This window comes from Asterias amurensis, chromosome 7 (genome assembly GCF_032118995.1).
Source record: "Asterias amurensis chromosome 7, ASM3211899v1".
In the NCBI taxonomy this organism is placed as follows: domain Eukaryota; kingdom Metazoa; phylum Echinodermata; class Asteroidea; order Forcipulatida; family Asteriidae; genus Asterias; species Asterias amurensis.
In genome coordinates, this window is record NC_092654.1 from 14,334,286 (window position 1) to 14,350,772 (window position 16,487).

Consider the following 16,487-nt stretch of genomic DNA (forward strand, 5'->3'; position numbering starts at 1 on the left):
GCAATAATAGTATCTTGACAATCCAATGGTACCTTCTGGCGGTCCAACGCAACGGTCCATGAGCAATCGATGGAATCTAGTTATCCAATCCAATTAGATCGTTCCTATTGTTCCGACTATTGAGACGCTCACTAAGTGTGAATGTAAACAGTAGAGACCTTCGTCGAATAATTGAAGAAAATACAGAGAAGGGTATGGGTATGAGATACACGTACATGTTGGTACATCTTTTGTAGGTAAACGTGATGTGTCAAAACCACGATTGGCAATACTCATGTTGCATTTCTACAGATATCAGAAAATTGCTTTTATATAAAAAAAAAAAAAACAGGGGTGAGAGTCATTTAAGTCTGAAACTTGGATACAAATTCAAAGGTACATGATTCCATTTCTACCGTTTGGTAATCCCAGGGGTTATAGATTCCAATGAGCATTTGGGAACAGCATCCAAAGCACTAGAGAAGTAGAACAATGAGCAGGATTTCTCTATTTGTGAAAAAAAATATTGTCTGATTTTCTTCACCAGGCCGACATAAAGTCTGAATTCAGCAAAAAGTCTGAACAATCTCATCGCTGAAAAAAAATGTTTGAGACTTGACGATACATTCTACAACAAGCCTGGTCATTGCCTTGGTGTCCTTGAAATATTCCTGTACAAATTTACAGCGAAAAAATATATTATGCTTTGCCGTTACAAGAATAAAGTACATGTACGTATACTAGGCCTGCTACAAGTTCAGGCCTCGAAATAAAGCATGGCACCTACATGTACAGCAATTGCTGTGGTTTTTCTTGCGCCTTGAACACCCAGCAGGGTGGATGTTTTATTATTATTATTCTTTTAAAGACTGTTAGTCTAAGTGTGCTTTCTTGTAAAATTTTGTCTCAGACTGCCTGAGTTTTAATATTGTATTTTTCTTCTTTATATTTGCATGTAATTCAGCCTTTGGCTGCAATGTGTTTTTAACAATAAACCAATTAATAATAATATATAAAAATATTACTTGTAAGTATTGACCGTGCACAAGTGCGAAAAAATAATAATAATCAAAATTTAGTATGGGTTTGTGGTCAGGACTCTGGTTCATGTAGCCCAGCAGTCCACACCTATCTCTCCCCACGGATCACATACAACATGTACCAATGTCGTGTCAAGAACTTCTAGCCTTCTCATATCTTCAAATTTGGTATCACCCGTGGCAAATTGCGATGTGTACGAGCTAATCTAGTTGGGTAAATCTACCAGGTGACAAAAATCAATTCAAAGGGCTTTCCAAGACGAGAAAAATCCCCACTGCAATGTGGAAGAGGGGAGAGAGAAGGCTGTTCAGTGGATATCAGTTTACGGCATTTAGTTGGAATGAAGTTCACATGTCTTGGCTCAGTGAAATGTACTATACTAGGCCTGTATGCTTGGTTTTTGAAAAGGGCAAGGGCACCAATGCATTTTGTCCTTGGTAAAGGGCACCCTATTAGAAAATTTTACATTTCTACTATAGCATTTCAATGGCACCAAGGCAATTACCAGGGGCCACAGAGGCAATTGCTTTTATTGATTTTGTGAAGTACAATGTATCAGTCGCCGATTTTACCAAACTCTTTCTAACTTAGGATCAATCTCAGGACTTACATAGGACAAGTTAAGTTCTGTAGCAATAGACGCTAGGACACATTGAACCCATTGAAAGTTAGGATGGGTTACTCGTCCTAACTCGAGATAGGATTAATCCTAGCTTTTCGTGAAATAAGGCCTGATCCGGATTGTAATGTTCAGGCTCTGTATAAGCCCAGGCTTTTTCCTGGTGCCCTCCTCTTATCACTCGTTGTTCTTATTTCTTGTATGTTTCATGATTATTTATTGTGATATTTGGAAATAAAAAACAAACAAAACAAACAATAATGTTACAATCAAGAAGACATTGTGAGTACAGTGCATGTTTCACCCACTCAGAGCAGATTCGATTGAGGGAAATTGAATTCAATTAAAACCTGACCAGTATAAACATTTCTCATGATCTTTGTGATGTTACAACAAGCAAGAATACATCTATTGTTGGAGTACAGTGCATGTTTCACCACATACTCTAAGGGATTCCGTACAGTACAACGCATTGATTCAATGCTATTATGAACTGACAGATGTTGAATGCACAACAATGTAATTCAATAGAAAACGCACAACCAGTCTTGGGTTCTTTTCATTTTCCATTCTAGCCTTCAATTTCCTTGTCCTCTCTCCAGCACAAAAGCACAGTGCTGTGAATAATGATTCAATCTACACGTTATTAATTCCAACTATGGGTACGAGTATGCCCGAGCAATCACATAAATAGATGTACATTGACAGCAATGCATAAAGTGGCAGAGTCAAGATCCAGTGAATCATTTTCTTGCATGTCCATTTAAATTGTTCAAGACCAGCAAAATAAGCAGAGCAAAAATAAGCAGGGAACCAGTCACCAAAATGTGTACACACAACGACACTTTAGCTGATGAAACACATTCTGTGACACAAATTCATAACGCTGTTTTCACATGGTAACACAAGAAAATTCACATGATTAATATAGGCTTACATGTACAATGTAATGTACATTGTAAATTAATTAATCTGGGCTTGAGATCTTTTTCCAGAATAACGTGGGGTTCGTAAATAAACCATGTGCGTAGGCCTATACACATGTGTACATTGTATGCAAGCAATACGACCATGATAGCACATACTATCTATAAATTATAAATAGTACATAATTTGTACATTGTTCAATTCATTTCATTGTACAACAAATCATGTACACACCCCAGTGCACTACGCTCCAAAATATTCCCTTAACATTTCAAAACAAACTCATTCCCAACTTTCCCCGAGTCAATCATATCCAAATGTTTACATTTTAGCCATTTTAGCTTTTTTTTCAGTTTTATAGTATTGTATTTGTTTTCCTCATTTTTTAAACTTCAAAGAAACAAACTTTTCAATTACATAGAATGGATCAGTTTATGGGAATGCAATAAAAACTGCTGAAGCTTGTGATGATGTCGCCTACACACAAATGTGCACATAATATTCTACTGTTACTACATATTTTTTTGATTTATTGGGCCACGCACTGTTAATAATATTGAGTGAAAACACAGATTGAGTTTATTTTAACGAGAGAGCAAGGGTTCTTTACTTCTGGAAAAAAAAAATGAAAGATCTGTGTTTTATTTCCATGCTTTTGCAAACAAAAAAAGTGTGATGCATGCTGATTGAACAACATGTATGCATGGTTGAACCATGGAGCTTATGCATGGTTGAACCATGGCGCATTCCCATGGTTGAACAACATGCGTGCGTGTATGGTGTTCATCTTGCATGAGACTATGTGTAACCATGGAGCAACCATGTACACTACCAGATATTACTTGTAACAACATCGTTATGTACAGTTGAAATAAATAAAGATGTTATGTCTGCACTCCATGGTATAATCAATTATTTCCTTGTCAAGTCCTAAATGAACACCGCATTACTAATTAATTCATGCTACCCCATGAACCAATTCCCAAGCATCGGTGTCCATTTCTCTATACTACCATGAGTGCACAGTACAATGTACTATCAGTTTTGTAGTAGGCCTACAATACATACATATACTGTAAAACTGTTCGATCAGGCCCTTAGGAAAAATAAAGAAGTGTCCAATGTACGTAAGACAATTTATTGTGTTGGCCAGACCAATGCACAAACCAATGTATTGGTACCCATACAATCTTTTTTTTTTTAATCTAAAAAGATAATTTTACTGGGTTTTTTTTCAAGTAGATTTCGTAATCAGATTTTTTAAAAATAGGAAGAATATCGGATAATGAACAAGTAACACTAAAACAGACTACTTGTGTTTTGCAGATGATTCCAATAGACCCTTCCCATGAAATATGTAAACTGCACATAGCGCGTGCGCACTAACGTTTTGGTTGGCAAAATGAGGGAACATCGCGCTGTTTTGTACACGGCTAATGGGTGCGTGACGCACACGCGATTGCGCATCTGCTTAGTGCACAACTCTATGGCGTTTGCCAACCAACAGGGTCTGTATGCATGCGTGAATGTGATTAGCATATTTCATGGGAAGGGTCCATTGGCTGATCTTTACCTTGACATTGCTTCCCTTTAAATAAAGCGTTTCTCAATACTTGCACCTCTCTAGTACATGTATGTACATTGTGCTTGTAAGTATTGAAAAAGGCCCTATTTCCAGGGAAGCATCAAAATGAATGCAATGTATGTATAATATCGGCCTCGTTTCACAAACAATATAGCCGTCAAACAAATTTGATTACTCTACATTTTGATTTCATTTCATAACGGGGCTGTCAATTAGCCTGGAAAGCATGGTGACATTCTCATTAAACACAGTACGCCTCTTGTTAAATGTAGCACAGGTGGGCTATATTAACAACAATGCAAATGGTGAATACTTCAATGTAAGTTATTGACTACATGTACCTTGTAAATTTTAGAATGAAAAATAAAAATGGCCCATATTTCAAGGAGGCACAAATATAAAAAGACTTCAGGACTTTTTTAGGCATCCGAAGGCACACAAATTTGTACAAGAAAAGTGTTTTTTCTTCCATTATTCTATTTCAACTTCGATGACCAATTGAGTCCAATTTTTCACAGGTTTGTTACTTCATGCATACATGTTGAGATACAACAAGTGAAAATACTGGTCTTTGACAATTACCAAAGGTGTCCAGTGCCTTTAAGATAGGCAATTTATGGGCTTCTTCCTTAAAAACACAGTGTCTCAATCAGGACTCGAACCTTAATACTCTGATGACTAGGCCTTTAAAACTTTAGAATCATGCCCTTGACCGCTGCTAAAACCGAATTTAAACACAGCTGGAAACCTTTGTTGTTTGGAGTCAGGATTGGGCTGTACACATGCAATGTACTTGTACTTTTGTTTCCACAAGTTAAATGCAACACAAACTGGGTTCCAGTCTGTGATTTTCACAATCAATGTAAACAATAAACAGATCCATCAAATTTCAAAAAATCAAGGAGTTCCTTTTTGCATTCATGTATTCCAGATACATGTACATGAATCATGCATGGACATTCCTATTGCTAATGAACCCATAGCCTCCACTACCCTGGGACTTCATCCATCCCGTCAGCACCAAACTATGGCTCCAGCATGGGCATAGCTTGGGCACTCATTAATTTTGGAGCAGTGAGCTTCATCATCATACTGAGCCCGGAGCCTAAAAAAAAACCAGTTCATTACTTCCTGCGAATGCATAATGCGATACAAATTTTCTGACGTCACAAATTTGCAACAAACTATTCACTTACGTTGCCCTCTGCTGAACTCCTGCGAAACATTCCCTGCAAAAACAGCCGTGTGACGTCGAATTTGGTATTGAATTCGCAAGATGTATTAACCAGACTTATGTCCAGGTTTTGAAAAAGCTCCTAGTTTTCAAGCCTTGAAGTCTTTAACCCTTAAAGGCAGTGGACACTATTGGTAATTGTCAAAGACTAGCCTTCACAGTTGACGTATCTCAACATATGAAAAAAATAACGAACTTGTGAAAATTTGAGCTCAATCAGTCATCGAACTTGCGAGACAATAATGAAAGAAAAAAACACCATTGTCACACGAAGTTGTGTGCGTTTAGATGGTTGATTTCGAGACCTCAAGTTATAAATCTGAGGTCTCGAAATCAAATTCGTGGAAAATTACTTCTTTCTCGAAAACTATGGCACTTCAGAGGGAGCCGTTTCTCACAGTGGTTTATACCATCAACCTCTCCCCATTTACTCGTCACCAAGAAAGGTTTCATGCTAATAATTATTTTGAGTAATTACCAATAGTGTCCACTGCCTGTAATAACAGACAAACAGAAAGACATGTCTTTCATGTATGCTCGCATGGTAGCCTCGATCCTCCCGTATCCTCTTCTCCTAAGTTACTTAACACTTAAGATAGGAATGCAAGACCCAGTGATAAGCAACGGTAGACTTTTGAGACGCTGGCAGCAGTAGGCATAATGTTCAGTCCTTTTTTGCAGCTCTGAGCGTGCGTGCACCAATCGTAGCTCTGAGCAGCCATATTACTAGCGAGAACTGTGAAAAAGGATGATCCTAAAGTCTCCCATTGGTTCTACTGGCCCCAGTCCTTCTGAATCCTTCACTTTGGCAATTGGATTTAGAAGGATGTCAGACTGTCGGGGGAAAAAAGTCTGAAAATAATACATACCCTGTCATATCTATGGACTATATCAGTCCTCTCCTTGTTGGTTCTCTCCATAGCTAAGATATCTTGCATTTCAGCTGGGGAAAAAAAAATAAAAGCAACAAAAGTTAACATTTCTGACAATCTTTGTTATTACTCATACATATGCGATTACAAGATGGCTGCCATTCCTTTGAAATGTTTTAACAACTATTAGTTTTTCCACTGTTCAACACACAAAAATCAAAGAAAAACGTTAGACATTGAACATGTATGCACTTTAGTTTTATTCAATCGTTTGTTCAGTATATTCAGTATTAAAAACCATAAATTCTAGTCTGCAAGTCCATAAATCAGTGCATCCGTCACCATTGAGCGTGATCCGTCATCCATCTCAGTAAATATACTCTACAGAGCTTGTTTATTTATTTTTTATTGGATTATGTAATACAAATAATGGGAGAACATGTAGGCCTACATGCATGAATGCCGAGTTGCCTGGGTCCAGTTTTATAGAGCTGTAATTACTGCTTAGCAACTTTCTGCTTAGCCCAAATAGGCAGGAAACCACTTACAAATTGAACCAATATGAAACATGGCATTTTGGCTGGTAGCCTTATACTGTTAAAGGGATGCTGCAGTGAATTAAAATAAAACAGTTTATTTTGCTTTCATTTATTTCTGATATATGTATTGAACCCCAATAAAATGTGTTTTGTTTTTTCCCCGACATATCTCACTTGCGTAATTAGCGAATAAGTCATGCCCCCCCCTTTTGTGGATTGTTACCGCCCCCCCTACCATCGACGTCACGTCGGGAATTCAAACATATCGTTGGCAAAAAGAGTCTGGTCCCTAACTACTGTACACGTGCCTAGGTACCAGGCCACACAGTGCACACGTCTCTATTAAGCACACAGCCAGGGGGCCCGACGGCTCGGGTTCCCAACATGACTTCACGCTTATGCCCCTTTTAGGGGCGGGGTGGGTTCCCCTAATCTCTTAAAAAACATTTTCATAATACTTGCGCATTTAATAAAAAAAATAAAAAAATATTTCAGGTTTAAAAAGTCATGTTTAATCGTTTAAATTATTTAAAAAAACACTGCAGCCACCCTTTAAGCATAAATATGTTCGGTTTAAACCAGCTACATTTAAAATGAAGCTTTTGTGCTCAAAAAGCTTTCTGAAATAGGACTCTCTGCTTAGCTGAAATGGGCTGATTACCACTTACAAATTAAACCAATATGAAACATGGCATTTTGGCTGGTAGCCTTATACTGTTAAGCATAAATATGTTCGGTTTAAACCAGCTATATTTAAACTGTAGCTTTTGTGCTCAAACGGCTTTCCGAAATAGGGCCATTTGTATACTGGTACAGCATTAATGCATTCTACTCATCGCACAACAGACACATAAAATTCCAGCCAAACACTGTGGGGCATTCCTGGAACCAAATTGTTGAAAACAACGTCTTTGGAATGTTTTCTACTTGGTGGTTACCTTGATTTTAAAAGCCCCACTGTGTAATCTACAGAGTATTCTAAACAGTTTATTTTTCAAAATTAGATAATTGAAATTTATCAATTTTTTAAAATAAATAACACGTACACATAATGTAAATTAACACACCTGTACGTTAAAAGTTTACTACTTAATATTCCATCCCATGAGTTTAAATAATGACGAGTACATCTTTTAAGAGTAAACTAGACTCCATTAAAGCCCAGAGGGCTAGCCAAACACATCGCCTGCACTACATGTACATGATTGTACCTCAACACTGATCCACTGTAAAACGGCGATGGGGAACACTCTTGATGAAGTGTCAAGTGTTTTTACTACAATTTATAGGTCGAGTCGTTGTCGACACGCATACTAAACCACTGGATGCTACTCTGCTGGGGTTTCTCTTCTTACTGTGTCAGTACTACTTGTTAATTGCAACATTTCTTGTCTACATGTATCTAATAGTAGAGACCCGTTGCATGTTTTGTACACAGACTGCAGTCATACTGTACAAATGCAGTCAGGTTGGCTCGGTCGTTTCTGTCCCTGCCTTTTACCTCTGTGGACCCAGGTTCGCTACCCGGGGTTGGGGTTTTACTATAGGGGTTTTCCTCCAAACAAGTCTAAAACTGAAACTTCTTCATTAGCCTTTTTGAGACCTGGTGGACACTATAGAGACAAATGAACCCAAACCTATTAGTGTTGTAGTATTGTGTCCACCATATCTCAAAATGGCTTATTGCCTTCTTTACAAAAACAAAATTCGTGTGGGGTTTCCATTAGGTTGCTTAGATGACTACTGTATGGATGCAGATTCAGAGATGTTGCATCATATAAGGCCACATAAAAAAAAATTGTTGATCGTCCCCGCCCGACCGTTCAAAACCCCCCCGACCCCATTTTTTCTTTTTCTTTTTTTTTATCATAAAAAACATGTCTGGATATCTCTTTATACTTTTACTGCCCAGATTTTTCAGCTGATATTTTTTTCAAAATGTACAGGTTTGAAAAGATGTTTAAAGAAGGTTTTTATTCATGTTGGCAAAGTAAGAATAATTCTTCAAATATTTACTTGGGCTACACTGTACTTAGTTGTTTGAAAAAGTTTACAGAAAATGTCATCTAGGAGTTAAATTTGTTTGACAAAACTATTGAAAACATCAAAACACACAAACCCCCTGTTTTATAGTGATTGTTATGATTTCTTTATTTTTTTTTTTTAAACCTCCCTCCCTCCCCCATCCGCAAAAAAAAGGACAATCAAAACATTATGTGGCCTAAGTTCCAGAATACTTTAAAAGGAAAAGCTTTAAGTGTCAGTCCTTTCATATTGCCTCCATCGTGGTCATGTTCCTTTGATTGAATAACATAAAAAATGCTAATAATCATTTTGCAATTAGGAACCAGACTATTTTGTTCTCCGAGCCTCGGTTTGGTAACATTGGTATCAATAGCAGAAAGAGAAATACAAGATGGCTGCACCGTGAATAAGGTCTATAGAAATTACATGCTCATCAATTTTATTTGAAAAACCCAAATTATTAATGTACATGTAGTTCTACTAATGAACAGCTCCAGGGCAACCACTAACCACTTTAGCTGTATAAACAAAACATGTTGTAAATGATACCTTAAACGTTACATAGTACATGTATGTGAACATGATAAAGCCAACAATATACTACGCTACATTGTATACATGTAGGCCTACATGTAACATTCAATGTACTGTACTGTATCAAGTGAAAACACACTGTAAGGATAGGCCTACATGTACCACAGTAACACAAATTGTGAATTTGTATTGGTCGAGACCCAATGATTCCTGCGATGTAATACAAAGACGCATGAAGATTACTCTGGGACACATGAGTGATGTACCCCCTAGGGGTACATTAACTTGATCATATTGGCCGTTTCCAGCTGTCTTGTACAATATTAGCCCTGGATTCACAATCACAGCGTGCAACAATTGTGTTCCCACATGTGTCTTTGTACATGTACATGTAGGTTTTTCACAAACAAGTTTATGAAACAACCTCTAATACACAAATTGCATAGTTCAATTTGAAAAGCAGAATAGCTGAACTTTCTATATATATACTACAATACAGTTTCTTTTCCTATTTTCTCTAGAAATAACTTCAAAGGATTTGGGTACTTTTTGTAACACAAAACGCATTGTCCAATGATTTACATAAAAACTTACACTGTTTGAAGATAATGATAGTACAAACGCGTACCTTAAGAGTCCCTGCCTGTAAGAGTGTACCAAGTGGTGATTCATGGGTTCTCAGATCTTCTTCTAAAAAATTAGAGTGATACATCATCATACCAAACGAATGAATCCAAAATTTTAGTTTGCTGACGCTTTCGGTTTTGGAGTTACCAGTTATCAAAGTTTCGGCCAAAAAGCCCTAGAGAAACGAATAGTACATTCCCTGTAAACACAAAAATGTGCGCCAAGGTCATCCCAACAAAAGTAAAACATTTTTTGAAACCTCCAGTTGGGCTTATAACATAAGTAAAAAAGAAAAAATTGGGATCTCGTTGGCGCGTCATGTTACGCGCACCTGAACCTTTGACGAACAGTGCCCTCGTGCCATTTTCAACGCCTCATAACTCAGCGCGCCTATAGGATCCCATGAATTGAATAAGTTCAAATGAAAGAGCTTGCATCCCTAAAACAAATTTAAGTGCAAAGTGCGTGGGATCTCGTTGGCGCAGAGAGATAATAGAGGTCAAAGTTCAAATTTTACCAATATATTGCGTTTTCGCACCTCCGTAACTTCGCGCGCCAACAACAAAAAATTGTTTTTATGGAAACTGGGTATTGGAACAGTTTTCATCTAATGACAGATGAAAAAAGAATCTTGGGATCTCTGCAACTTGCATGTCAAAAGATTTTTTGAAAATTTTCTAAAGTATTGTCATTCCACACATTTTGGCCTAAATTGGGACAACATTCACTTTTGTCATCACTGTAAGTATCTGTGCCAAACAAGATCCCATCAATGTTTTCTTGTATTTGGTTAAGTTGAGTGTTCCTAAACAGATTTCAATTGAAAAATAATTGGGATCATGTTGGCCCACCAATATAACAAAGGTCAAAGGTCATATGAAACTACACTACTGCCTATTTCGGGCGATTTTGCGTCGTCTAGAAATCACACCCCCCCCCCTAATTTGGTACATTCTTACAGGCAGGGACTCTTAAAATACTAGTTGCTGAGGTGCTGTAGTTTTTGAGAAATTAGTCTAATGATGTCATGAAATACGTTTTTACATGCTAAAATTACAGCACACCAGCAAGTTATTTTTTTCAGGGAAGCTTTCTACTATCATTTCATTCATTCATTCATTCAAACTGATATTTATTTCCATACTTCATGAAAACAGTACAAACAATGTTTTATCATTATCTTCAAACTGTGTGACTTTAGTGTATAATCTGTAGACATTGTGATTTTTCTCCTACAAAAAGTACATACATATATTAGAGACTCTTTAACACCAACTTCAGGTTTGAGGTTCATACATGTAGACTACGTGTACTTCGCAAATACTCAGTGCACATCATGTGTTAGCCGTGGAATGAGGGGTGCACGCTGGTGCCACTGATGCCCCCAAAGAAAATGACAAAATCTCATTAAAGCATTAGGCCAAGTAAAAAAGTAAACTTGTTTGACGCCCAAATTCCTGAATAAAGGAAGCGGGATGGGCTTGATTTTTTTTTTTTTTACTTTCAAGATGGCTGCCATTCTTAAAACTTTGTGTGACATACATTGTACATTGTACATTTGTAGTACCTGTTTAATAACCAGTACAGTTAACAACACATACCTCTGTCAGCAACAGTGAGAAAAGTTTTCATCTTCAAAATCTCCCTCAAAACTAAGCTTGTTCTTCAAAGCTCAGTTAACACCATATTCCCTCTCGTGCTACATCAATTAAAATGACAACGCAGTAGTACTAATTGTTTTGAGTTCATTTCCTATATTGGATTCAAGAATGACTCCTGTTGTTAGGCGTAAAGGAACTAAGAGCTAAAGTAATCTTTAACCCAGCCAAAGTACATTGTGTTTAGTTTATAACTCATATGTAAGAGTGTTGTTTCGGTTGGCGCCTACAGCCATCAAAACCAATATTCACAACAACTATGACCACAATGATATTTATGTGTTTTTTTTGCAGAAACAGAAAGAATGCAATGGACATGTACGCCCACATTGTAAAATAAGAAATAACATCAATTTCCAATATTACTTTTTTATTATAATACTATAGTTCACTAAATTCATTCATTGCTACAGTATTGTGTAATGTAAGCAACATCAATCATCAGGGTGATATGGCATTCTACACATGTAATGTATTTCCTCAACTTTGACAGTGTAAAATGTATTTCCGACAGAAAAAATTCTCTAGAGGATTGGTGCTGGTATTTTAGGATCAATGGGCTTTCAGATATTGAAATCAACCACAATACACACAATTGTACACACATGTGCATACGTACAGTACAATGTACAATACGTCCACCTGTAGTTGCTTACAATTTGCAATAAGATTCACAGCATGACCAAACAGCTTGAATGAATTAAAATGCATTTCATTTTCACAGTTCTACACATCATGTACTGTATGTCACATGCTTCAGGTATTATAATTAATTACATGTAGTGGATGTATTTTATTCACGTTAAAAAAGACAAGCTACATTATATCGTAAGTTACATTGCCACGTTGCAAGTGTAAACAAGCATTTTAACTGCACATTTTTTAATGTATAGAATACATTATTACAATTAATGTACCTAAATACTGTACATGAGTGCATTTAACGTGCTAATGTGCAACATGCGGTGTGGGTTTGGTATTCTTATTAGTTCATGAACTTAAGAATTGAATGAATAACCAACATCATACATTTAGCAAATTGGCAAACTCATAACCCATACATTATAACTGATGGGTGTAAACAATAGACGCACATTGGTGAATGATTCACAGATCATTCCTCAACCGATGTAGTACATGAACATGTAATACAGCTTAGTAATGTATACTTATTTCTTTCAATCATTTAGTGTACACAGCTACAGAGGTGCACGCATACAAATATACATTGATGCCACCCCCCCACCCACCCCCCCCCCCCCCCACTCCTTATTACAATTTGTCAATTTAAAATAAACAGTGTACATTGTAAATGAAAATGACAAACTTACAGAATGCCTACACAAGTTTAAGTCTCTTTCACATTTCTTCAATATTATTATTATTGTACGTACGTATACAAACAAAAGAGTTGTTAAAAAAGCATGTTTTTAAAGCGACAGGACAGGGCTAGCTTGATATTGAAGGCCCCTTTTTCATATCACTGCTTACCACCAACTTCTGCGCCTATAGCCTGCAGATTATGTGCTTAACAAGTACAGGCTGCTCTAAACGCTGAGTTGTGTGCTAAGCATTGGCATATAATTGGGCCCAACTTATCGTCCCTCTGCTAACCCAAAAATGTTTACAACTATAAACAATACAATTGTACTGGTACAATTGTATGTAATTACGTATTGTACACTGGAACAACGAGCATTCTCTACATATTTGTTTGTGATACTGTGAACTTGAACTCACTGTATAGCAGGAAATATAGACAGGATATGATTATGAATCATCACACATCAAGGCTTCTTCAGTTTCTATGTTAACTCAACCATGTCCACTTTGGACGTTTCTAGTGCCATGTACAGTTGTACTTGTCCAATGGCCTTTTCCCACTGGACAAACCGGAGTAAAGGACGTGGAAAACATAACACTTCAGGGGCCAATTTCATATAACGCCTGTGTAAGCAACAACTCGCTTAGCAAAACAAAATTTGCTTAACACAAAATAGGTTGCCAGCTAAAACACCATACAGTTACCATTGCTACATTGTAAGACTGTTACTGAAAATATCATGCTTAGCCAAAAAATTTGCAAATCAGAATTTTCTGCACTCGTAACAACTTTTATGAAAAAAGGGCAGAAATGTTCCAACAATTTGATATAATAATACAAATTTATTGCAATGTGCTCATCAGGGATCAAATTTGGTTGTGTAAAAAATCCGCAGGGCAAGAGCGCAGTCTGTTGACACAATTCAGCTATATTTATTTGACCTCACATGTGTGTAAAATTTTCTACTCAACAGAACTATAACAGATTTAAATAGACTCAAAAGTCACAATTTTTAAGATAATGCTTTAAATTGAAGACGAGGCGTCAAGGTGTTTTTTATTCAGAAACACTTGTCCACTAAGTTTACCGGCCCAAAGCCAAAAGTCACATTGTGTAGGTATCAATGACTTTTGAAAATGACTAACCCTTCCTTATGGTTAACCATAGAGCAATTTGGCAAATACTGTATATACGCTCTTCCTCCAATTTATAATGCAACCACACCCAGTGTCATTCATTTCTTCATTGCTTTACTTGAACCATAGAGCTCATAGATACTACCCAAAAAAAACCTGATCAACATGGAATTAGAAGAACCTTATCTCTTACTGGGAGTGCCCCAGTAAGAGAATGTGTACTTTACACTGTAAACAAACAACACAGATGTTGTGTTTGTGTCATGTTTTTTTATATTTTATACTTTAAACAAAAGCCCGGTTTTTGCATACTCTGCCTTGCTACAATCATGTCACATGCACTGGTAGGTCAAAATGCTTCATTTAAAAGGCAGTGGACACTATTGGTAGTTACTCAAAATAATTATTAGCATAAAACATTACTTGGTAACGAGTAATGGGGAGAGGTTGATAGTATAAAATATTGTGAGAAACGGCTCCCTCTGAAGTGACGTAGTTTTCGAGAAAGAAGTAATTTTCCACGAATTTGATTTAGAGACCTCAGATTTAGATTTTGAGGTCTCAAAATCAAGCATCTGAAAGCATACGGTTATTTTATGCATAGGCCTAATGTTGCGATACACCAAGTGAGAAGACTGATGTTTGACAATTACCAATAGTGGCCAGTGTCTTTAATATATAGCCATGGCATGGCCTTGTGATCAAATACACTGGCTTTAATAATAACCTATTATACAATGCAAGTAGCGTGTCTGTTTGTGTAAGACAAATTCCAAGGTGCCTATAGATCGGGCTGCAAATTTTCTTACAGCATTTTTTCGGGCTTGTGATCATACTGCAGGTTTTTTTTCTTTTTTTTTCTTTCGTATTTCACATAGGCCTACCTTTTTTGAAAGAAGATGAACGAATGCAAGGTACATGTATGAAAGTGCGGCTGATGATTTACGAAAACGTGCCAATGAAAACACTGTTGACGCCATGCAGCACGATTCACGTGCAGCACGATTCACGTGCGACACAAAGACCATGGTTAGCTCTGCAACCATGGCTTGCACTCATCATACACACGCGGGATGCCACTCGAGACTAATAATAAATCATTTGTATTTATCTTCAAGTACGCGCTAATCCACCAATCAGAATTGCAGAATGGAGTGGTGATAAAAACCTATATTGCACGGCTAATATCAGTACCTGCGTCTTGTGTGTTCTATGTCACGCGCCTAGTTTGCTTGAAGATAAATACGTTATCACACGCGCGCTCGTGGAAATACGGAAAACATAGGATATAGGATGCAGAAGCGCTATATTTTTTCCGTATTCCACTCGCGCTTCCACTCGCGCTTGTGTGATACTTTATAATAGCGAATAGCACCGTGGGATCGCTATGTGCTGTAAAGGGAAATCAACAACTGTACAAAGTAAACTGATGTTTTCATCCAGGTTTGGAATTGTTCTGATGTCTCAGCCTGTTTAACAACCTCTGGAAGACTGTTCCATGACTGAACTGCTTTGGCTTTTTTATCAGCATAGTGTGGGTTCAAGTCCCATTAAAGATGTTATGTCAGATTTTTGGCCCCAAACATAAAAAAAATAGATTTTTTTTGAGTGAATGGTATTTCAAAGAGTATCAACCGCTCTAACGAAAAAAAGTTTAACTTTTACTTTTAATGGTCAGGAACCATGACAAAAATTTAAAGCGTTTCTTATAAAACACATAAGATTTGGTCACGTGATATATTGTCGGGATCCCGACAAAAACTAATTTTGAGCACTTTATTTCACTGCTACTAATAATTGGCGGACTTTTTCGAGCAATGGCTCAAAATGAAAGCTTCTCACTTTCTCGACCCCCATCAAAATACCTATTGAATTTTAAATCAAAATTGTTGGGTCAAATCGGCCAAAAATCTGACATAGCATCTTTAATCATTATTGCTTCTTCATTCTTATAGGATGTAATGCCATAAGTCCCATGTGTTCATTTGTTTAGTTACGATAAACCCAGTTACACTTATTGCTAAACTTGCCCAGTGTACGCCACAGCATCCATCTTGTAAACCCTGACAAGGTCCAACATAAATCGGTCTCTTAATTCGAAAATATTAAAAACCTGTCTAAAATGTTTAACTTCATTACAACAGTATAAAACACTGTGTGGAAATGTGTCCACAAAGTCCACAGTGTTTTAAGTTCCAACATTGTGTAGCGCTTTTTTTGGTGTCAGACCCATACGTCGTATAGTGCTCAAACACCACTCGACACTGCGCTTTATCACAAAATACAGTACAATCGGACAATCATAAACTTAGATGACGTTAACTGAAGAGTCACAAAGACACCCATTTGACAAGTTAACTAAACTTTATAGGCAAAAAGAGACAACA

General features: G+C 37.0%; 1 protein-coding gene across 2 annotated transcripts in view; it reads right to left on the reverse strand.

Annotated features, from left to right (window-relative positions):
- The window catches only part of LOC139940141 (USP6 N-terminal-like protein), a 61,490-nt gene that overhangs the window by 42,309 nt on the left and 2,694 nt on the right, over positions 1–16,487 (reverse strand). For both annotated transcript variants that reach the window (XM_071936400.1, XM_071936401.1), the window contains exon 3: positions 6,255–6,328. In XM_071936400.1, coding sequence (XP_071792501.1) covers positions 6,255–6,328 — 74 coding nt within the window. The remainder of the gene's footprint in view (positions 1–6,254; positions 6,329–16,487) is intronic.